This window comes from Octopus bimaculoides, chromosome 5 (assembly GCF_046866305.1).
Source record: "Octopus bimaculoides isolate indiv1 chromosome 5, ASM4686630v1, whole genome shotgun sequence".
In the NCBI taxonomy this organism is placed as follows: Eukaryota; Metazoa; Mollusca; class Cephalopoda; order Octopoda; family Octopodidae; genus Octopus; species Octopus bimaculoides.
The window spans coordinates 95,818,232-95,844,448 of NC_142932.1; the positions used below are offsets into that span (position 1 = coordinate 95,818,232).

The following is a 26,217-nucleotide window of genomic DNA, read 5'->3' on the forward strand; positions in this document are numbered from 1 at the left end:
CTGCTTGAAGGCCAAGAATTGGGAGGGGAGGGGGTTAGGTGTTTCTTTTTTTTTTGAAAAATTGAAATTTTACAAACATTTTGTTTTCGGAATCGTAATCTTCGGATTTTTCTATGTATTTCGCAAAAAAAAATTTCCAGAAACAGGAAAAATAAAGAAATGGAGAATGAGGAGGGAACCAAGCTGCTAGAGTTTTGTGATGCAAATGATATTATGATCTGTAAAACTAACTTCAGGAAACCAGCCAGTCACCTGTTCACCTACCAGTCTCGTGGATATACTAGTCAGATTGACTAGGAAAGATGGCTACTTATAAATGCTAAAACTTTCCCAGGTAAACAATGCATCCCACAACATCGGTTAGTAGTTAGCAACTTCAGGAACAGGGCTAAATGGCTGCCCAGAAGGTGACTAGAGTGGAAAAGAAGCTTAAGGATCCGGAAGTTTAAGGATCCTCTGAATGGACAGAGATTTAGAGACGTATTACTTACCATGCTGGCATGGATTGGACAGTTTGTGTGAAAACTAGTATGGTGGAGAGCTGCACCAGATTCCAATCTGATTTGATATGGTTTCTACAGCTGGATGCCCTTTCTAATGTCAACCACTCCAAAAGTGAAGTGAGTGCTTTTTACATGCCAGTTACGCGACACTGGCATTGGCCACAACTATGATCTCACTTGACTTGTCAGGTCTTCTCAAGCACGGCATATTGCCAAAGGCTTTGGTCACTTGTCACTGCCTCCGTGAATAAATTCATGAATGGATGTTGTTTTCACAGCGATAATGCTCTTCTCAGTACATGAGTCGTACCAGTTAACATGATTTTTTGCACTTCTTGTAAGCCTGGTATCATTTTCAAATAGGTTTCAGTACCTTTTTTATCATTCCTAGAGATCCTACAATCACTGGTACAGTAGTCGCCTTGTGGTGCCACATTTTTTCAATTTCTATTAGCAAGTCTTTATATTTACTGATCTTGTCAAATTCTTTCACCGCTATATTATGATCGCAAGGAATACTCATGCCAATTAATAAACACATCTTTTTTGTCTGATCTTTTATAATAATATCCGGTATTAGCTTTTATAGTTTTGTCGGTAAGTACGGGGAAGTCCCAGAGAATCGATACATTTTCTCCCTCAGTCACAGCTTCAGGATGGTGTTTATACCATTTGTCAGTGGTTTTCATTTTATAATGCCGACATATTGTCCAGTGTAAATACTGGCCGACTCTGTCATATCTTGTTTTATATTCTACAGGTGCTAAGACTCTACACCCTGAGATTAGGTGGCCTATAGTTTCAATCTCATCGTTACAGAATCGGCATTTTGGGTCAGCTCCATTTTTTATCACATTGGCTTGGTAGTTCCAGGTTAATAAGCTTTGGTCTTGAGCAACTAATATGAAACCTTCACTCTCTACTTTTAGCCCTGAGCTTCATAACCACTGATGCATGTATTTCTGGTTGACATCAGTTTGTTTGCTATGAGCCACATACTTGCCATGCAGAGGTTTCTGTTCCCATCTGCTATCTAATTTTTCATGTGCTTTTGTCTTTGCAATTAATTTTCTTTTCTTTGCAGCAGCAGTTGGAGCATTTCCTTCAACCTGATCAAGCTGGTGGGTATCTAAGAGATCAGTAGTGAATATTTTGCTCTCTTTCAGAATAGAGAGAAGTTTTTTTCGGTCTTTCATGTTTTTCAACAAGTTTCATCCAATCATTGGTTGTTTCAAGGTATTTGGCCAGTCCGATTGTGGTGGTTTTGTACGTAAGTTCAAGCTGGATCAAGCCTCAACCCCCCTGAGCTCTGGGAAGGTAAAGATGATCCACATCTACCTTTGGATGGTGCATCTTATTTACAAGTCAGTAACTTGCGGATTTTTCTATCAATTTTCATTATTTCACTGGTATTCCAGTTAAGCACATTCAAGCTATAAAGGACAACTGGGACTGCTAAGGAATTTATGGCTAACACCTTATTATATGCATTCAGCTCAGACTTCAGAACTGCTCGAATTCTTCTATAACATTCCTTCCTAACCTTCTCTTTCATGCTTGCATGCTGGATACAAGAGCCTTCATTTATTCCTAGGTATTTATAGGCTTGTTCTTGCTCAACTTCTTTTATTACTGTTTCGACATCTAATTCTATTGAACTTGACTTTACCAGTTTCCCTTTCTTAAAAGTGGCTTTGGCACACTTTACAAGGCCAAACTCCATCCTGATATTATCACTGAATCCTTTCACAGCATGTAGTAGTCCTTCAAGCTCTTCATCATCTTTGCCATATAGTTTTAAATCATCCATATAAAATAGATGGCTTATTTTCCTGTTGTCAATTTTGTAGTCATACCCTGTTCTATTCAGTTCACTTAAGAGTGGTATTAGTGTTATGCAGAAAATTAGTGGTGAAAGTGAGTCACCTTGGAAAATTCCACAGTTTATGCTAATATTGTTTGAGAGCAATACTCCATCAGAATGATATAATTGCAGTTTCATGTTCCATAGTGACATACTATACTTTAAAAAATCTGAAATCACAGGAGAAATTTTGAAAATGTCCAGCGATTTCAGAATCCACGAATGTGGTATGCTGTCAAAGCCTTTTTTATAATCAATCCATGAATAGCTGAGATTTCTGCGCTTGTTATGGCAGTTCTCAAGGATCATGTGATTAATTAGGAGCTGATTTTTGCATCTGTATGAGCCTCATCTGCATCCTTTTTGTTCAGTGGGAACGAGGTTATTCTCTTCCATAAAGGTATATGTTTTCTCCACTAGAATAGATGTCAAAATCTTATAGGTAGTATACAAACAAGTTATAGGCCGGTAGTTTTTTGGGTCTTTGGTTTTATTATTTTGGGGTAGGAGGTAAGTAATGCCATTTGCCATCCAATGGGGAGTTTTTCTGGGTCTTTCATAATACTATTAAATAGTATTACTAACATTTTGTGTGCGGACGAGAGTAATGAGAGCCAGAAATTTGGTACTCTATCAATACCAGGGGATTATTATTATTATTATTATTATTATTATTATTATTATTATTATTATTATTATTACTATTACTATTACTATTATTATTATTATTATTATTATTATTATTATTATTATTAAGGTAGCAAGCTGGCAGAATCATTAGAACACTGGGAGATATGCTTACCGGTATTTTATCCCTATATTCTGAGTTCAAATTCTGCCGAAGTCAACTTTTGCCCTTCATCCTTTCGGTGTCAATAAATTAAGTACCAGGTGAACACTGGGTCGATGTAATCAACTTAGCCCCTCCCTTCAAATTTCAGGCCTTGTGCTTATAATAAAAAGGATTCAGGCATCATCGTCATTTAACGTCCACTTTCCATGCTGGCATAGATAGGATGGTTTGGCAAGGTATCTACAGCTCTTCCTAATGCCAACCACTCTGAGAGTGTAGTGGGTGCTTTTTATGTGCCACCAGCACAAAGGCCAGCCAGGCAGTACTGGCATTGACCACACTGGAAAGGTGCTTTTTACGTGCCACAGGCACAGAACCAATCTGCTAGCACTGGCATCAACCACGCTCGAATGGTGCTTTTTACTTGCCACTGGCACAGGAGCCAGTCAGGTGGCACTGGCAATGACCACTCAAAAATGGTGCTTTTTATGTGCCACCAGCGCAGGACCAATCAGGCAGCACTGACATCCACCATGCTTGAATGGTGCTTTTTACATGCCATCAGCATGGTTGTCAATTAGGCGGTACTGTCATCGGCGATGACAATGATTTCACTTGACTCAGTAGGTCTTCACAAGTGCAATTTATTGCCCAATGATTGAAGGGTACTCTTAAATGGGCCGTTTATGCTGCACTGGCATAGGCCACAGTTATGGTCTCACTTGGCTTGCTGGGTCTTCTCAAGCACAGCGTATCTCCAAAGGTCTTGGTCATTTGTGATCACCTTCATGAGGCCCAATGTTCAAAGGTCGTGCTTCACCACTTCATCCCAGGTCTTCCTGGGTCTACTTCTTCCACAGGTTCCCTCAACTGCTAGGGTGTGACAATTTTTCACACAGCTGTCCTCATCCATATCCAACATATGACCATACCAGCACAGTCATCTCTCTTGCACATCAGATTCTTCTTATGTCCAACTTTTCTTTCAGGGCGTTTACACTCTGTCGAGTATGCACACTGACATTACACATCCAGCAGAGTATACTAGCTTCATTCCTTGCAAGCTTACACATGTCCTCAGCAGTCATGGCCCATGTTTCACTTCCATGTAGCATGGCTGTTTGCACACATGCATCATACAGTCTACCTTTTACTCTGAGCAAGAGGCCCTTTGTCACCAATAGAGGTAGAAGATCTCTGAACTATTCTTATTCCAGCAGCTACACTTTCAGAGCATCCACTCCTGCTACTGACTTGGTCACCTAGGTAATGGAAGATATCAACTACTTCTAGTTTTTCCCCCTGGCATGTGACGGAAGATGTTTTCTGCACATTTTCAGTGTTTATTGCCTGGTACTGCAACAGGGCATATATTATTATCAATATTATTATTATTGTTATTATTATTATTATTATTTTCGAACGAGATTGTTGCCAGTGCCCCTGGACTGGCTCTTGGGCGGGTGGCACATAAAATACACCATTTTGAGCGTGGCCATTGCTAGTACTGCCTGACTGGCCTTCGTGTGGGTAACACGTAAAAGCACCCACTTCACAAGATAGCGAATGGCACCCTTCTTTTAATTTTGACTCTATATCTTCAGGAGGAGTTACCTCAATCCTTTCTATATTAACCAAAATGAAGTAGATTGACAAATTTATTTTCTGAATCAGTGGAAGACACGCGAGATGTCGAAATATTGTTCACAAGATAGCGAATGGCACTCTTCTTTTAATTTTGACTCTATATCTTCAGGAGGAGTTACCTCAATCCTTTCTATATTAACCAAAATGAAGTAGATTGACAAATTTATCAATCTACTTCATTTTGGTTAATATAGAAAGGATTGAGGTAACTCCTCCTGAAGATATAGAGTCAAAATTAAAAGAAGAGTGCCATTCGCTATCTTGTGAACAATATTTCGACATCTCGCGTGTCTTCCACTGGTTCAAAAAATAAATTATTATTGAGTGAGAGAGTAGTGCATGCCATCAAAGTGATACTGGTGCCAAATATATGACGCCCAGTAAACTCATCATGAGTGCCACTGTCTGGTACTGCAACAGGGCATCATCATTATCATCACCCCTCCTCCTCCTCCTCCTCCTTCTTCATCATCATTATTATAATAAAAGTGGCAAGTTTGCAGAATTGTTAGCATAACCAGACGAAATACTTAGCAGCAAGTTGTCTGTTTTATGTTCTGAGTGCAAATTTTGCCAAGGTTGGCTTTGCTTTTCATCCTTTCAGAGTTGGTGAAATAGGTACCAGTTCAGCACTGGGATTGATGTAATTGATTTGCCCCCAAACTGCATCCAAAAAAATTCAGGCCTTGTGCCTGTAGTAGGAAGAATTATACTATTATTTATAGTAGTAGTAGTAGTAGTAGTAGTAGTAGTAGTAGTAGCAGCAGCAGCAGCAACAGCAGCAGAAGTAGTAGTAGTAGTAGTAGTAGTAGTAGTAGTAGTAGTAGTAGTAGTAGAGGTAGTAGTAGTAGCAGTAGCAGCAGCAGCAGAAGTAGTAGTAGTAGTAGTAGTAGTAGTAGTAGCAGCAGCAGCAGCAGCAGAAGTAGTAGTAGCAGCAGCAGCAGCAGCAGCAGCAGCAGCAGTAGTAGTAGTAGTAGTAGTAGCAGCAGTAGTTTAGACCATGTTCTTGACATTAACCCACTATAATTATTTTAACAAATAGAATATGTTATTCATGCAACCATTTTGTTTTATGTAATCTTTTAATCTTATTGTTTTAAACAATATTAATCAACAGCATTCTCATAGACAAGAATAGCCATTGCTGCCAATCAAGCACACATCAGAAGAGAAAATAGCACCCACACATACACACATTTGGTTTGGGGATTATTTCTTAATGCTACTAACAGAGAGAAAGCAGTATCTATAATCAAATATGCCATAGAAAAGAGGGAATAATCAATGTTTAATTCAACAATTAGCTATATATGTAAATATCTATCAATATATATATATATATATATGTATATGTCTTACATATAATAAAACACAACGGGATATCTCATCAATCATGATAGGGAAAGAAGAATAAAACAATAAACAGAGTGAGAGTGAGTGACAGTCAGAAGTAGTGAAGCAAGTGAACAACAGTCAAAAGATTTGCTCTGAAGACAGTGATATTTTAATCAAAATAAAACTGCAAATTTTTATTGTTAATTATATTTAGTTTATCAGTTTCATGTACATGCACACACACACACACACACATGCAAATATCTATATGAAATTAAATACTAAACACTTTTGTTTTCAAAATATTACTGTTCATATAACATATACATAGATGTTATATGAACAAGAATATATATCATCATTATCGTTTAACATCTGCTTTCCATGCTGGCATGGACTGGACAGTTTGAGTGAGGACTAGCAAGCCAGAAGGCTGCACCAGGCTCCAATCTGATCTAGCAAGGTTTCTACAACTGGATGCCCTTCCTAACGCCAACCACTCTGAGAGAGTAGTGGGTGTTGTTTATGTGCCACTGGCACAAGGGCCAGTCCAGCGGTACTGTCACTGACAATTCTTGAATGGTGTTGTTTACATGCCACCAGCATGGGAGCCAGTCAGTTAGCACTGGTAACAACCACGCTTGAATGGTGCGTTTTATGTGCGACCAGCATGGGAGCCAGTCAGGCAGCACTGGCAACGACCAAACTTGAATGGTGCTTTTTACGTGCCACCGGCATGGAAGCCAGTCAGGCAGCACTGGCAATGGCTGCACACAAATGATACTTTTTTATGTGCCTCCAGTACAGGACTAACCAGGCGGCACTGACATCGACCATGCTCGAATGGTGCTTTTTACATGCCACCAGTACAGCTGCCAGTCAGGAGGTACTGGCATCAGCCACAACAATGATTTCACTTGACTCAACAGGTCTTCTCAAGCACAGTTTATTGCCTAATGATTGAAGGGTAGTCTTAAATGGACTGGTTATGCTAAACTGGCAGAGGCTACAGTTACAGTCTCACTTGGCTTACTGGGTCTTCTCAAACACAGCATATCTCTGTTCACATAACATTTATATATATATAAATATTATTTTAATTTTTTTAATGATAATAATAAATTTAATAATACCAATAATAAATTCAATAATATCTATAATAAGAACAAACTCTGGCTAATTATTCCATACGGCGTTCAAGTTAAAACTAACATTATTAATGAAGTTTTAAAAGTTATTGATTTATTCATTAGAGATAATAAAAAATATCATTATATTTTTTCTAAAAATAATTTTGGTGTAGGTTATTCTACTACTAATAATGTTGCTAATATTATCTCTTCTTTTAATAAATTTAAGTTAAATAAGTATTATAAATTTAAATTTAATAATTATTCTAATATTAATTTTAATAATAATAATGTTGACCAGGATATAATTAATTGTACATGTTTAGATAAAACTAAATGTAATTTCAATAATAAATGTAATTTGAAAGATATAGTGTATAAATGTATAGTGAAATTATTGAATGAAAATAAACATAATGGTTATAATTTAAATAAGATTTATATAGGATTGACAACTAATAAAATTAAATTAAGAGTAGCTCAACATATGCACTCATTTAAGAATAGAAATTTGATTAATTCTACTGGCCTCAGTAAATATATTTGGGAACTTAAATCTAAAAATATTAACTATATTTTAAAATGGGAGATAGTTTGTAAAGCTAAATCCTATCATATAGGTAATAACTTTTGTAATTTATGTAATAATGAATTTAAAGAGATATTATTTCATAAGGATAATAATTTACTTAATTCTTTTGATGAACGAAAAATAAAATGTAGACATAAACTACTTTATTTATATAAAAACTTTAGCTAATGATTTTTTATTTATTTTTTTATATGGGAATGTGTATATGAATGAATATATGTATATATATGAGTGTGCGTGTTATAGTCTATATGCATTAGTATGTATGTATATTTTTAGGTGTATGTATATATGTTTACGTATGTATTTATATAGGTTTAAGTAAATTTATGTGTTTGTGTTTATATATGTTTGTGTATGTTGAGTGTATATTTGTTTTTACATGTATGTATAAATATATGTATTTGTGAGTATAGATGTATATTTATATATATTGTGTGTGTGAGTGAGTGTGTGAGTGTAGTTTTGTTTTATAATATTCCTTATTTATATATTTATTTATTTATTTGTGTGAATTTTTATTTGTGTGTATATATATATTTTTTTTTTTATATATATTTTTAAGAGTATTTTTGTGTATATGTATGTATATGTATATTTATTTATGTACTTATGTAAATGTGTATATATATGTATATATATGGGTATTAGTATATATGTGAGTGTGTGTAATTTGTCTATATTAATTAGTAAGTATATATATATATAAGTGTATGTATATATATTTATGTATATATATATATATATATATATGTATATATATATATATACATGTTTTTTCTGTGTATATATGTGTGTATATTTTATGTGTTTATATGTTTTTCTAAGTGAGTATTAGGGTATATTTATATATTCTTTTATATATATATATATATTTATGTATGTATATGAATTTGTTTGTGTGTATTTTGTGTATATATATGTATGTGCATTTGAGCATACATATGTATATTTTTTGTGTGTATAAACTAGAGTATACATATGAGTGTATATATTTTATATTTTATATTTTTATATATATGTATATATGTATGTATATGTGAATCTATATAATATGTATATTTGAGAGTATGGGAGGGTGAGTGGGAGTGTGTATTTTTATATGTAATATTCTTTATTTATTTATATGTGTGTATGAGTGTATTTGTATTTATATGTATGTTTAGGTAGGTACATGTGTGTATGTGTAGATATATATTTATGTATATATATAGTTTTATTTTTATTGGTAGGTTAATATTTTAGGAAGTTTAAGGTTTTATATTACAATGACACTACGTTTTTATAAGACTAAATCAATAGTAGTATTTTAGCTTATTTCATAATATTATATTATTTAATTTACGACTCTTAGTCTTATTATTATTAATTTATTATATATTAGAATTTAAATTTTATTAATATGTTTTATAAGATAGCTATAGTTTTTTGTTCTTTTTATGTTGTTAGTTATATAAATTTAAAATTTTTCATTCATTTTTTAAGTATTATTATTTCATTCATGTTTTCGTATTCTATTCTCTATTTTAACGTAGTATTTTCGCGCGACCTCTTGCTTAAAACGCTATAGCAATTAGATAACGTCTTAGTTTCAGTTTGAATTACGGAGAAATATGGATAAGTACTGTTTTTACTTTGCTAAAGATTTTCTACTATTTGAAAATAATATGTATTCTTGTTTTTTTATATTATTCATTTGGTTCTTTATAGATTATTTTTAATAGATAACTTATTTAACACTAAATTATTTATAAGATATAGTTTCATTTCTACATAATATTAGAACTTCGATTTGAATAGTTGTTATATTTTCGATTATTTTTGATTGATAATATTTGATTAATAATTAGTCTTTATTGTTTATAATATCGTTAAAGGTTTTTTTTATTAAAACTTTGTATATATATATAAAGTTTAATCTTTTATTCTTAATAATTTTTTTCTTTCCTAATTTTTTCATTCATAATTTTTTCATTCATAATTTTTTCATTCATATTTTTATTCTTACGTTTGTAGAAATAAATATTCTTGTATTTTTCTATTATTCAATTGATTTTTAATGATAATTAAATAAACGTTTTTAGCTTTAAATAGTATAGCTTTAACTATTACACCGGTTAAATATGTACTAATTTTATCTTCATTACTATTTTAAACTTAAACTTCGTTCAAATTGTATTTAAAACAAAGATAATTTAAAACAATGATAATTTATGTAAGCTGTTTTTTGTATATAATATACATGTTATTATAATGGAGGAAGGGAGGATTATTGAATGGTTATTATTTTGATATTTTTAATAATTTTTCTATCTTTATAAAATAAGTATTTCATATTAATTCATTTGTTACTTATTGTTGGTTGAGATATATATATCTAATTATTGTTCTACTTAAGATCTGACGATTAGCTATATTTTTGAATAGAATTTAATTTTCGATAATTTCAATTGATTTTAATCGATTTAAATTTCCTTTCTATTTGAAAATTAGTTATGAAACACGTGTAATCATTTTATTATATTTATCTTATGATATTTACTTTGCTTTATATTATACTCATTTATTGTGCTTTTAATTGTTAATTTTTCTATATGCGATAGTGGATTTTCATCGATGAGTTCTTGAAACTTGGTTATTTTCCCTAAAATTATATATTTTATATATATTTTATCTATAAAGCTCAATTTAATTTTAATTTTTTATAAATTGATTTTAATTGAGTTTTTACCTGTAATTTTGGTATATATTAGAAAGGAATATATTTTGAAACTTATTAATAATATTAAGGATTTTATTACTAGTATTAAATGGAAAGCTTATTTTAATAATAATCATAATATTACTAATGTTCATGATGCAGATAATTTAAATTACATTAATTCTAAATTTAAATCTAGAAAAGAACCACCGTATAATAGGGATTTACAGAATTTAGAGGATAATATTTGGAAAGTAGTGAAAAATATTAAATTTCATAAATATCCAAATAGACATAATGATTATTTAAGAAATTTAGCCATTAAAATTAAACAATTTAGAAATATGGATGGTATTATTGTACAATCTGATAAAACTAGGAACCTATATATAATTATTATTCTGTTATATATATAGATGTTATGTAAACAAGAATATATATATATATATATATATATATATATATATATATATATATATACATATATATATATATATATATATATATATATATATATATATATATATATATATATATATATATATATATATATATATATATTGGCAACAGAGGTCGTATTAATACCAAAAGATAATATCTATTCCCACTTAAACATGGATGTTCTGTTAGAACAAACTTTACTGTGATAATTTTATTAAGTGAGAATATATATATATATATATATATATATATATATATATATATATATATATATATATATATCCTCATCATCATTTAATGTCCATTGTTCATGCTGGCATGGGTTGAACGATTTGACCAGGGCCGATAAGTTGAGGGTGTGCACCAGACTCCAGTCTAATTTGGCATGGTTTCTACAGCTGGATATCCTTCCTAATGCCAACCACTCTGAAAGTGTAATGGATACTTTTACATGCAACCAGCATGGATGCCAGTTTCATGACACCAGTATCTGCTACAACTACTACAATTTCACTTGGCTTGATGGGTCTTCACAAGTATGGCGTATTGTCAGAGATCTTGGTCATTTTTCATTGCCTTTGTGAGGCCCAATGCTCGAAAGATGCTTTTCATGTGCCACTGGCATGGGTGCCAGTTACATGACACCAGGATCAGCTATGACAACAATTTCACTTGGCTTGATGAGTCTTCTCAAGCACAGCATTTGCCAAAGGTCTTGATCACTTGTCACTAGTTCCATGAGAATCAAAGTTTGAAGATCATAGTTAGAGATCAGTACTTCTTTACACAGCTGTCTTCATCCATATGCATTACATAACCATACCAATGCAGTCATCTCTCTTGCATACCACATCTGATGTCTCTTATGCCCAACTTTTCTCTCAAGATGCTTATACTCTGTCATACATGAACACTGACATTGCACATCCAGCAAAGCATGCCAACTTCATTTCTTTCAAGCCTACACATGCTCTCGATGATTATAGTCCATGTTTCACTGCTGTGTAGTATAGCTGTTTGCACACAGTCACCATAAAGTTTGCCTTTCACTCTGAGGGACAGGCCCTTTGTTGCCAGCAAAGGCAGGAGCTCTCTGAACTTTGCCCAGCCTATTCTTATTCTCGCAGCTATGCTCTGGGAACATCCACCACCACTACTAACTTGGTCACCTGGATAATGGGAGCCATCCACTACCTCTGGCTTACACCATTACTGGCAGTTGATGGAGTCTATTTTCTGTACATTGTGATTTGTCTGCTTTCTTGCCTCTGGTAATGATTCAGTATAAAGGAGTTCCCGGGGGAAGCTCATCTTTAATTTACTCTGTTATTGCCTAGGAGACTATAATGAACGAGAAGGGGCTGAAGACTGATCCTTGTTGAACCTCTACTTGTACCTTGAATTCCTTGCTATACTTGTTGCTAACCTTCACCTTACTGACAGCATCCCTGTACATGGCTTGTATAACTCTCACCAACCACTCATTTATCCCAAGCTTCTACACTAACCATCAGTTAAGGGAGTGGGTGGCTCTGTCAAAGGCTTTCTCCACATCAACAATTAAAATCTGATACAATGTAGAGGGGACATTTCTGTTCTGAAATACCTTTCTTGTGTCATTACATGATAATGTATACCATAATGCAAAATAGTTGGTGATATGAAGGGCAGGAGGCCCCAAAACATCATATCAAAATCATGTTTGTCCCAAATTTCATGTAAAACAGTAACTATTACATATAAGGAAGAGTTAGAGTACTTAACACTGGATACTCCTGAGCTTTCTTATCCAGATTTGTAGATAATAACCTCACGTCTCAGGAGGAGAAGCCGTACATGAAGCTATACAGACTTTAAAATGAAACCAACCCTCTTGAAACCATCTCTCTCTCTCTCTCTCTCTCTCTCTCTCTGTATATATATATATATATATATATATATATATATATATATATATGTATGTATATATATCATATTTATGTATGTATGTATATATGCCACAAAGTAGGTGATTGGCTAATGAATGCTTCCTGATTAACATTAAGAAGTTCTTTGCTAGATTTGATTTTATATTTTTAATGAGCAGTATGTTTGACTAAATAATATTTTATTATCCACATTGCTTCTCATGCTTCTTTTTTTAAGGTATAGCAATATAATCTGTTGATTTTGATTGTATACTTCATCATCATCATCATTTAACATCTGTTTTCCATGCAGGCATAAGTTGGGCAATTTGGCAGGAGTTGGTAAGCTAGAGAACTGACCAGGCTCCAATTGTCTGTTTTGGCATGGTTTCTGGGGTTGGATGCCCTCACTAATGCCAACCACTTCACAGAGTGTACTGGCTGCTTTTTACATGGCACCAGCATGAGGGCTTTATATGTGACACTGGCATAGGTGCTTTGTATGTGGCATCGGCATGGGTACTTTATATGTGGTACCAGTACAGGTAGCATTGGCAGGGGTGCTTTCCACCTGCTACCAACACAGATGCTTTATACATGGTACCAGTGTGGGAGCTTTTTATGTGGATCAGAATGGATACACCTGCGTAGGTGCTTTTAAGTAACACCAGCACTCATGAGCCCTCAAGATAAGGATCTCTCAACTAACAAAATGATGTATACATGTATGTATACATGGCCACAATTTTACTTAGCTTGACATGTTTTCTCAAGCACAACAAATCACCAGAAGTCTTGGTCTCTTGTCAGATCTTAAGTGGGGCCTAGCAACTTATAGAGAATACTTTAAATATTACACTACTGTTGAGTTGTGTCCTTGTTTATATAGTTTCTCATTCAGCTTTCTACACAATTGGTATTTTCTTGTATGTTAATCCAATTTTAGGTCTAAGATGTACTGTGCTGAGGTTAGTGGTTACTGTAAATTTAAGTCAAAGTGTCTTAAAAGTGTTAGTCAGGTCCCCCTGTATCTATCATATTTAAGGTCTTGGAATGGAACAACTTGCTATTGATTTACAAATGAATATAGAAGAAGCAAGCAGTGAGATTAGCCAAAATGCATTTTTGGAAAATGAAACTTACCTTCTGTTGACGAAGTGCTATTAAATTCATAAAATAGTTATAAAATTAAGTATTTACAATATTTTCGAAGTAAAATAATAAGAATCCTAAAAATTATAATAGTGCTTATAATTATTATCATTATTATTATTATTATTATTATTATTATTATTATTATTGTTATTCTTATTCCTTCATTTGCACAGTGATGATCTTGTGAATACAAGATCATTTAACTGACTCTCTGTGGTTTATGCTCATGCCACATCTTGCCTCCTTCTAGCCCCTACTTTTCACACAGTTTCCAATGTAGCACTTTCACTACCTTATCATGTCACCTCAACTTGTAGTGATTTTGGGTGATTAGTTGATATTTGATAGTTTCAGGCAAATTTCTACTGCATCACCTTTTACATCTCTGTGTTATTGAGGTGTCTGCAGCATTGTGTGTTCTTTCTTCTTTTTTTTTTTTTTTGTTGCTGTTGGGTGAGTACAACTCTTCCTGGTTTTGTATTGCATAAGTCTGTTTTGTTGTGAGGTTAGGCTTGAGTATTTTTTCTATTAGTGTTTGTAATGTGTGTTGTGAGTATAATACGAATTGTATTCTTCTGTTTGGTATCTGAATTTAGAGTACATGTTGTGAGGGTTGTTTATTTTATTGAATGTTTACTGTATAGACTTTATCTTGTGTTTGTGGATTGTTTTGTTTGAGTAGTACTATTGAATTGATAGTGTTTTATGTAGGATGTGGGCTGTTCCTAGTAAGGCTATTTTTTTTTTTTTTTTGGTTACTGTGTAGTGTTCTATATTTTTGTTCATACATTTTTTATCATGCCCAATACTCCAATTATTACTGGTATTGTTCTATATTTAAGAGATGAGGAACTATGTACATTGTTTACATTATTTACATTCGACGGTTATTTGTCCTCGTTTTGTTTGTTGTTAACACGTTTTGGCTGATACACCCTCCAGCCTTCTTCAAAACATCCATATACCGCAAGCCAACTTTTACTGGACGATACCTCAACTTCAATTCCCACCATCCATACAGTGTAATGAGAGGGATTGCTCAGTGCCTAAAACATCGTGCAAAGAATATAAGTAGTGATCGTGATACATACCATGAAGAAATGATCAAGCTCAATAACGATCTGTTAAGCAACAACTACCCCAAAAGTATACTATCCACTTTATTTATGCAGAAAAGAGAGGATGAGGCCAATAAACTGTCCACAGTCTGTCTACTCTATGTGAAAGTCCTCTCCGAAAAGATATAAAAGATATGTGGCCCATATGACATCAGGGCAGTATTCAAGAGTAACACAACACTTCACAAATATCTCCTTCGAGTAAAACCACCAATAGAAGAGAATATGACCAAAGACTGCGTGTACTCCATCCCATGCAGCTGTGGTAGGTTATAAAAAGGTGAAGCATGCCACCCACTCAAAATAAGGGTAGAGGAACATTGCAAAGCTGTGACACAGGGAGATATTGATAAATTGGGTATAGCTGATCTTGTATGGAAAAATAGGGACTACCTCCCCCTGTGGGATGAAGTTAAAATAATAGACAGAGAACACCACTGGAAAATACAAAAACTAAAAGAAGCAGCACATATGCTAGGACACAACAACCTTCAAGCAGACCGAGTGCAGATATGAGCAACACATGGGAACCGGTACTAAAGAAGGATAGAGAAATATTAGATTTATAAGCCCTAAATTTCACTCCATAATTGCCCACGGGCATATGGCGTAGTGGTTAAGAGTGTGGGCTACTAACCCCAAGATTCCGAGTTTGATTCCAAGGAGTGACCTGAACAATAATAATAATAATAATAATAATAATAATAACAACAACACTGAAAAATACCTTAGGAATGAGAACCCAGGTTCAAAATTTCCCCAAGACACCTGAAGAAAGCTGGAGGGTATATCAGCCGAAACGTTGTGTCAACAACAAACAAGATGAGGACAAATATCCGTTGAATGTAAATAATGTAAATTATGTATTACCAGTATTGTTTACACCTTCATACTCCACATCTGGAATATTTCAATTTCAAGATCTTTGTAGCTTGACAATTTCTCCACTTCTTTTGGGTAATATTTTGGCCAGGAAGGACTTCAATGTCTATCAGTGAGCAGGCGTTATTCTTCCAAATCTTAATTATGTCTGGGTGATTAGCTTTTATTTCTTTGTCAATTTGAATAGGTATATCCCAGATGATTGTGGTCTGGTAATTGCCATGTGCCTTGTTTGGCACATGCTTATACCATTTTTGTTAGTCTTTATGTTGTAGTGTTGGTAAATTGTCCAGTGAATATAATTACTTACTCAGTCATGTCTGAATATAGATATGGTCAACTGTCTCATTGTGCTGGTTGCACATGCTGCATTTAACATTAGGGCCTGTTTTCATTATTTTGCTTTTATAGCTGGTTTGTGGTCAGGCATTGGTCTTGTGCAATGAGAATCAGTCCTTCTATTTATGCTTTTAGACTAGAGCTTTTGTACCATTGTTGGCTTCTACATAGGCTCTCTTCTTCTCTGCCAAGCCTTGCAGGATATTGGCCATGGAGTGATTTTTCTCTCCATTCCTCCTGTAATATGCTTTGTAGTTCTGTTTTCATGTTGTTTTTCTGTCTTTTTGACTATTTCTGTTGTGTTATCCTACATTCCTGTAACTCTATGTCACATCTTCCAAAAAATAGACTTGTTAGCTCTCACTCTTGTCTTAATACATATACCAAAAAACAATGAAAAGTTCTTAAAGCAGAAGCTGTATTGAAAAAGCAGCTAAAGTAAATTTTAAACCAAATAAGAGCTTTTCTAATATAATACTAGACGTACTAGAGGATAAACTAACTCATTAAATTCAAACCAAATGCCATCCAGTTGATAATTAAATAAACAAATAATTATTAAATAAATTATTATTAAATAATAATTAAATAAATATGTAGTTGAAAGCATATTTGATTATTAAGACGTTGAAATGCATAAGTGTATTTAGTCAAGCACTAAAAAACAAAATATTATTAGTTGATAGCTAATATCATTTTCAGCAACATGTATGGAAGAAAATTTCAGATGCATTTTAACCTCAGCTAAACTGCAACCTTTTTGTAAATTGCCAAAGCAGGTATATTACCAGGTAAACTCACTGATTGATGAAAAGTAAAAGTTAATCTTTTGATAGAAATTTTCTCCCTACTTTTCAAATAAACAACAAATAAAAATGTTATATACTTACTCTTTATTGTTTTTGACACCTGATAAAAGAAAAAAGTAATGTGTATAGAAATGTTATTCAATATCAAACATTTCTTGTAAGAGTAGTAAAAGTAACAATTTTTAATATCAAACATAACTGCCATTAGTTACAGCAGTAATTTTATCAAAAGCAATTTTCCATGATGTTGATATTTAGAAACACCTCTTCCACTCTCTCTTCACAGGCTCATGAAATACAGCTCTTCTCTTCCATCTCCCACTCTCCTTCTACCTTCTCATGAACTTACCTACCTACTTGTCTGATCCAATCCTTGGTTCCATGTCACTTATATATACCTCCTTGTACCTTGTGTGTCCCCCACCATCACATCTTCAATATCTTTCTCTCTCTCCAACTGAGGTAACCAATGTATCTCCTCTACCACAAAACACTTATTTCTGTAACACCATTCATACTCTAACCTCTCATCACCTGGCACAAAGTCACGTCCCTCAATATTACTCCTCCCCACAGCTGAAGGGGTCTTGTCTTGCCAGCTTCTTGGTGATCTCACTGTTGCTAGTACCAAGTAAAAAGGACTCAGTACACTCTGTAAAGTGGTTGGCATTAGGAAGGGCATCCAGCCAAAGAAACCATGTCAAAGCAGACAGTGGGGCTTGGTGTAGTTTTCTGACTTTCCAGCTCCTGTCAAACCATCCAATCCATGCCTGCATGGAAGTAGGACCTTAGATGATGATGATGGTGAACTCAATACGTGAAGGACAGTATAGTATTCTACCAGAAAATAGTTTTAATAATTAGATTTCTTTTTTGTTAATGTTGCACTACCAATCTCCAGATTATGGGTTCAATTTCTGGACCAGGTGACATGTTATGCTCTTGACCAAAACACTTCATTTCACATTGTTTTAGTGCTGTGTCAAGACTAGCATGTCAAAGAATAGACCCAACATGTTTTGTAATACTTTTTATTAAAATTCGTAATCTTAGTGAGAAATAAAAGGTTTTCTGTGGATTGTAGATTTTTAGGTAATGGCAATTCTATTACATTGTTAGTGTTGTATATTAATGTGAATTGTTTTAAATACAAGTACTTACATCGGTAGTTACTGCGCAGAGGCTGTCGTCAGTATTAAATTAAGGTTAGGCCTAGTTTTCTGTACAAATACATCACAAGATGTAAAGTTCACTTTTTGTCACTGTTATATAAGACGACCCTCAATTTTGGTGTGATTTTTGGGGCTCTAAAAGGTCGTCTTATACACCGAAATATATGGTATATTAATATAATTTTTCTTAAATATTTCAACAGGGCAAGAGGATGAAAGTATTTCCTGTTGTCACTAATGCAGCAAGAATAGCTAAGGGAAGAACAAACTACAATTTTTAGAGTGGCATGGAACACAGTGGGGGTCATAGTGTTGTAATTCGTTTCCAATGTATCTATCTCCTTATCATCAACAAAACATCTAAGACTAGAAGACTGTTTATTTAGAATAAAGAGCAAAGTGAGTTGACAGCTCATAACTGGCTGCTGGTCATACATCATACATGGTTGACTAATGACGTAGATTATCTCCTTCTGGTATCCTGAGAGAGGATCTGTAGTTGGAGAGGTGTTGCTTGAATGTGTTACTGGAGCATCCGATATATTTCCGTGTGTGGGTGTTGGTAATCTTATATCTGCTGGTGTTGACATTACTACTACCGCTGTTATTTGTACTAGTGCTGTTAGTGTTGTTATTGGCATCATTGTAGGTGACAATGGTGTTGGTGCCACCACCGTTGATGTCCCCCTACACCAGTAGTAACACCACTAACATAATCGCCACCTTCACAAATGAGGAGAGCTCAGTGACAAGGTACATTGTCATCATGAAAAATCCAGTTCTTCACATTCCACAGATCCTGTTGCTTTTGCTGAATGTCCTCCCTCAAATGCTTTAAAATGTCACAGTAGAAATCTCGATTGATGGGTTGATGAATCTTCTCCACATTTCCGGTTGTGACACTCAAGACAAGTCTTCTAGGTCGGTCATCATTTTTCAGGAACGTTTCTCTGCTTTTGAATCACCCGTATCACTCAAAACATTGTGTACGACCCACTGCCTCATCACCACAAGCTTTGCAAAGTATGCTCAATGCCCCCCTGTAAGAGACTTCCCAAGTTTATCAGAAAATTTCATGCTCGCTCTTTGTTCCTATCCATGACAAAATCACAGATCACATGATCACAAATTTCATAACATGAACACAAATTTCATAACATACAAAGTAAACACAGAAATGTCACTCAGCACATTGCTGTCTCATGAAGATCACTGCAAGTTTCGTGTGCTACAGAACTAGTCAGAGAAATTTTTTGATACCACTATGCATGCATGCATGCATGTATGTATGTATGTATGTATGTATGTATGTTGGAACTCTTTTAAACAAAATATATATTCCTCTATACACAATCATACAAAACCCCTTTTATTTGTATTTATTTTTACTCATATATATATATATATATATATATATATATTTCATCAACAGTCTGTCATAGATCTACATTTATTGTTCTTGTTCAGTAATCATTTCTGGCAGGCTTGCTTGTGGAAGAAAAGGCCTGCTTTTGATCTGTGGGAGCAATGACATCTGCTGCAGGTGTGTGTATATATATATATATATATATGGGTGTGTGTATGTATATATAGAAAATGGTTGTGTGATAAATTTGCTGATTAAAATGTACATGTGTATTAATTTAGTATTAATATTCTAATAATAATGATAACAATAACTAAATACTAGGACTTTTCTTCTAAACCCACCTAGCTATGTGGTGCATAAACTTAGTTTGCACAAGATCTGTGCCCAGCATCCATTTTTTCACACCTGTTATACCCACCACCACCATTTTAATTTGTGCATTAACCTTTTCACCTGACAACTCATATATAAATATTTAGATATGTAATACTTAAACTGTCCAATGTAAACACCCTATTCCTCTCTTCCAGGTCAACTTACATTTCCTATTCTCATACCCACTTCATCTCTTGTTGGTTCTTGCTCTGAATATTAGATGCAATGGGGAAACTGTGATTTATTGTAATTCACAGACTAAAATATGTACCAGAGCCCAATGTCAGCTGGCAAGTGTTTGTGCAGATCTTTTTCCGATGATGAAAAATTTCCACAACTACCTTCCCACTAACACTCCCAAGTACTTAATCTCAGAGCCACTAGCATCAGTGTTGACACAATGAAACGTTGAAGCGATGCCATGTTGATGTGTGTGGTGTGCAAGAAGTAAGATGGAGGGGAGTCTCAGCTAGATTCCTCATGGGGAAGAGACAGATCCAAATTCTTCTGGGTTGGCAGGAGGGATGGAGTGGGTGGTGTAGGCATACTGTTAGCAGAAAAGTGGGTAGATAAAGGTAATTGACGTAGTCAGAGTATGTGATAGGGTAATTATGAGACTTAACATAGATAAGTTGAGACTTACCACAGATAAATGAATAGTTACATTTATCTCTGCCTATCCTTCTCAGTCTGGGTTGACTGATGAGCAGAAGGACCAATACTTTTGCAGTCTATATCAACACAGTTGACAGAAACTTCATTATTGTGGCTGGTGACTTCAGTGGACATGTTGGACAGCATTCCCATGGATTCAAAGGAGTGCATGGGGACTATGCTTTTGGACCTAGAAATGAGGAGGGAACAAGACTGCTGGAGTTCTGTGATGCAAATGATCTCATTATCTGCAATATTAACTTCAGAAAACCAACCAGCCACCTAATCACTTATCAGTCTGGTAGACACATATGCCAGATTGACTACCTTCTCATCAGGCAACAAGATAGATGGATGCTTAAAAGTACAAAGTCTTTCCCAGGTGAAGAGTATACAACCCAACATAGGTTACTAGTAAGTGCGTTCAGAATTAGAGCTAGAAAGATTTGGAGAAATAAACCAATCTGGAAAAGATTATGGATGCTCAAAGACCCAGCAAACAGATAAAAATTTAGAGATTTCCTAACAGAAGCTTCTGACAAAAGAGAAGAGTTGGAGACATATAGCTTAGAGGAGAGTTGGAAGTTCCTGTGGGACAATCTACTGAGGATTACATAAATCTGTGGTCGGAGCAGAATCCCAGCTACACCAAGGGTGGAAAAACAGTGGAAGCAGAAAATTATATCAGGTAGCTAAAAGGGCAGCTAGGTATCAGGTTTACATAGCAAAAAGAATAGCTGAAGGTAAGAGATTTGAAAATGCTCTACAGAGTGAGGATCAGAAGCATTAGGTATTTAGGATTGCAAAGCAGTATATCAGAGAGAATAGAGATGTGATGAGTGAGAAATGTATGTGAATGGATAATGGTATGCTTGCACGTAGTGACTCAGAGAAGAAAGATGCATGAAAGCATTATTATGAAAGGTTACTAAATGTGGAAAATGAATGAGAGAAGGAGAGTCTACCAAAAGTATTGAACCAATTGAGGGACCAGCTATCATAGTTGATAGCAGCATAATAGATAAGGTAATTAAGTATATGAAGACAGGCAAAGTCCTTAGGCCATCAGGAATCACTGCCGAGGAGATTATTAAAATTTCCAGTAGTGTAGGATACAGCTTAGTCACCTGTATAGTTAATTAGGTTATTCAGGAAGGTACCCTCCCTGATGACTGGTGTAGTAGTATTATAGTTAGCTGCTACAAGGCTAAATGTGATGCTTTAGAAAGAAACAACTACAGAGATATTAAACTGTTAGACCAAGTCATGAAAGTTACTCAGAGGGTTATAGCTCAATTGATTAGGAACAGAATTAAACTAGATGAGACGCAGTTTGGTTTTGTACCTGGGAAGAGTACCACAGATGCCATCTTCCTAATGACATAGCTGCAGGAAAAGTACTTGGCCAAAAGTAAACCATTGTACTTGGCTTCATTGACCTGGAGAAAGCTTTTGACAGAGTTACCCATTCTGTTATATGGTGGTCTCTAAGGAAGTTAGGAGTAGAAGAGTGGCCTGTTAGAGTTATAGAAGCCACGTACAGTGGTGCTGTCAGAAAGGTGAGAGTTGGCCTTGAATATTCTGGTGAATTTAGTGTACAAGTAGAGGTTCAACAAGGCTCAGTTCTTAGCCCATTCTTATTCATTATAGTGCTCCAAGCCATAACAGAGGAATTCAAAACTGGATGCCCATGAGAACTGCTATATGCTAATGACTTTGCTCTTATTGCAGAATCTTTAGCAGAATTAAAGAAGTTCCAGGTGTGGAAACAAATCTGGAATCAAAGGGCCTTAAAGTTAACCTAACAAAGACTAAAGTTGTTGTTAGTAAGAAAGAAGATAAAACTCTCTTTCTGTAAGGTAAATGGCCCTCCTCAGTATATAGGAAAGGAGTTGGAAGAAATTCTATTTGCTGCCCCCAGTGTAAACTATGGATACATAAGAGATGCAGTGGAATCGCATGTAGATTAACAGATAAAGTCGTCTTTGTATGTGGCGGATATGCAATAAGCACTAACAACAAATGAGACTTAGATTCTCTCAAATGTCCAGGGGGATCTCTTGGGGTTGTAGATAGTTTCTGTTACCTAGGTGACCAAATTAGCAATGGTGGAAGATGGTCTAAAAATATTGTTTCTAGAACAATAATAGGGTGGAGAAAGTTCAGAGAACTATTACCTCTATTGGCAACAAAATGACGCTCTCTCAGAGTGAAAGGTAGACTGTATGGTACTTATGTGCGAACAACTATACTCCATGATTGTGAGACATGGGCTCTGAATGCAGATGACATGCATCAACTGGAGAGAAATGAAGGTAGTATGCTCCATTGGATGTGCAACATTAGTGCACATGGATGACAAAGTACAAATGTATTGAGAGAAATGTTGGGCATAAAAGGAATCAAATGTAGCATGCAAAAGAGAAGACTATGTTGGTTTGGACATGTGATGTGTATGAATGAGGACAGCTGCATAAAGAAGTTCTAATCACAGAAAGTGGATGGTATCCATGGAAGAGGGAGACCCGGGAAGTAGTAGGATGAAATGGCAAGGACTGATCTCAGGATGTTGGGCCTCATGGAGGAAATTAGAATAGACTGAGATGTCTTACAATATGAGGTTCTTCACAAGACCTGCCCACATGAGCAAAACTGAGTTCTAGAAGGGTTGTGTGTCCCACCTACATTTAACTTCTCACACTCCCTACCACAACAAACTAAACTACATCTCTCCATTTCTTCTCTTCCTCACATTGCCCCTTCATGCACTATGCTAACCTCCTACTTTCCAATCCTGTTCTCTTGGCCTGTCTCACTGCATCATTGCTATCTGCTAGCCCCGAACCTGTGTGTTCCACCCAAATGTAACAAGAAAACTTTTCACACACCCTGCCCCAACAACCCAATCTACATCTCTTCTCTTCCTCACATTCCCTCCTTCATGCACTATGCCAACCTCTCACTCCCAAATCCTGTTCTCATGGCACTGCTTCTCCATATCATTGCTTTCCAGTAGCCACCCCGAACTCTATATATACCCAGGTTTTCACCACTCACTTTCCATCCACACTCCCTAATTACATTTCTTTGGCAGTATCCTGCCACTTATATTATGACCTTCGAACCTCAAGGGTATGCTCTAGCACTAGGTAGAGTGTGGAGGACTGTTTTTAGTCATCAACACACAGATTTGTGGCTAGCAGATAGCAATGATGCAATGAGACAGGCCAAGAGGACTGGATTGGAGAGTAGGAGATAAGCATAGTGCATGAAGTGGCAATGTGAGGAAGAGAAGAGATGTAGAAATGAAGTTTAGTTTTTTGATGACAAAGAGCAGTCCTCCATATTCTACCAACAGGCCAAGGACCTACATGGAGGCAACCTGGGTCAACTTGACATCTGCATTTTATCCAAGCACCCAAAATACCCAATCCTACAGGAGTACGTCCTTATAAATGAAACATCCCCAGTACTAAATAGGAAATATACATAGTAGGTAATCATACCCCCATACTCACAGTTTATATTTATATACAGGTAGAATAGTTAGTGGGCTGCTATGTAGATGTATATATGTGGGTGGGTGTGTGTGTATATATATGTATATGTATATGCACATGTATGTAGGTAAATGAATATGAAAGTAAATAGACATACAGATGAATAGATACATAGGTAATATGAACAGACAAGCACACATACACAAATGAAGACTAAAACACATGACCATATACACACACCCTTCACTTCACACAAGGACACACACACACACACACATCCACACAAACAAACAAAAAGAATGCAGCTCAGATAATGGACAAAATCAACAACTATTGAAAAGGTTGCTAGAAACAACAGCTAAATCACCCTTAAATCACTCACTTTTCCCTCTGAAAATATTAACAATATATATTTTTTTTACCAAAATGGTCTTCCCATGGTTTTGAAGCGCAAAAAATAGTTGGTCAGTGGAATAATGAGGAAGGGGTGTAATGAAAAAGAGTTTTCAAAACTTTTTCATACAAAATGCCCCCCCCCCCACACACACACACACACCAAAAAAAAACCATCATTTCGAAGGCTGTGGTTTAAAAAAGATGGGGAAAATCCTTGAAAAATTTTTTCCCCACAAATTTCTTTATAATCGTAATTTATGCTACTTGAAAGGTATTTGTATAAATTTTCATTAAAAGATACCCATCTTCCTGAAAGTTATGATGGAAAAAAGTCAGATTATGTGAATTTTCTGAAACTTCTCTCTCTACCCCTTCAGAAAAATTCTTTCTCATGAATCCTTATATACTCTGAAGCCACAACATCTAAGCGGTATTTGTAGAAAATTTTGTTAAACTATATCCATTTCTCTGGATGCTATGAGGCAGCAAATTCGGGGATATATACATCTGTAGTAATGCTCTTTTATTTATACAATATTTTCATTTCATGTTTAAGTCATTCATTGTTTACAATGTTCTCTCTCTCTCTCTCTCTCTCATACACACGCACACACACACACACACACACACACACACACACACACACACACACACTGCAAAGCTTACAGATGGGTTACTGAATTGAAATCTCTGTGTTGCTTTGAGGGAAAGTAAATCTTAACAAACTGCTTCTCCCCATGTTATTGGACTACAATGATGTTTGTTTAAAAAAGAGAGATTATGACTGTGATAAAATAATGAAAGCAATATTTACTAAGCAAGTGAGCACTAATATACAAAGGAATAATTAGATGTAAACTATATAAAAATTATTAGAATTGAGATTCAAATGTGAAAATATTATCATGAGGCTAGTAAAAAACTGCCTGGTGGGCGTTCTTTTACACAATTTTCAACACAATTTTTAGCCCATGTGGTGAAAGATATTACATCATTTAACATGCATTTTCCATGCTGGCATGGGTTGGACAATTTGACAGGATCTAACCAGCCAGAGAGCTGCACCAGGCTTCAATTGTTTCTTTTGGCATGGTTTTGATAGCTGAATGCCCTTCTTAATGCCAACCACTTTAAAGTGTCTACTTCCGTGGCACCATCTTTATATATGGCACTAGCATGGATGCTTTTTACAAGGCATCAACATGGGTGTTTTTTTTTACATGGTAACAGCACCCATGAGCCCACAAAACTTCAAACTAATACACCCTGTTTGTTGTTCTTTCCCTTTGGCTTTTCTTTATTTTTTGACTATATATCTATCTATATCTATCTATCTATCTATCTATCTATCTATACATGCACACATACACACACACACACACACACACACACACACACATGCATATTACATTGAAAAATGCGAGCATGAAAAGTAATATTCTTAAGATTATAAACCTGGAAAAGTACAGGACAAGTTATTACAACTGTAAAATTATAGGACAAACTATTAGTTCTAGTAAAGTAAAGAATAAGAA

At 34.9% G+C, this 26,217-nt stretch overlaps 1 protein-coding gene across 1 annotated transcript in view; it reads right to left on the bottom strand.

Annotated features, from left to right (window-relative positions):
• Positions 1-26,217, bottom strand: part of LOC106874549 (hemicentin-1-like) — a 136,207-nt gene that overhangs the window by 28,815 nt on the left and 81,175 nt on the right. Inside the window, exons 11-12 of the mRNA XM_089352716.1 lie at positions 17,298-17,316; positions 14,057-14,073 (exon numbers count right to left, since the gene is read on the bottom strand). Coding sequence (XP_089208842.1) covers positions 14,057-14,073; positions 17,298-17,316 — 36 coding nt within the window. The remainder of the gene's footprint in view (positions 1-14,056; positions 14,074-17,297; positions 17,317-26,217) is intronic.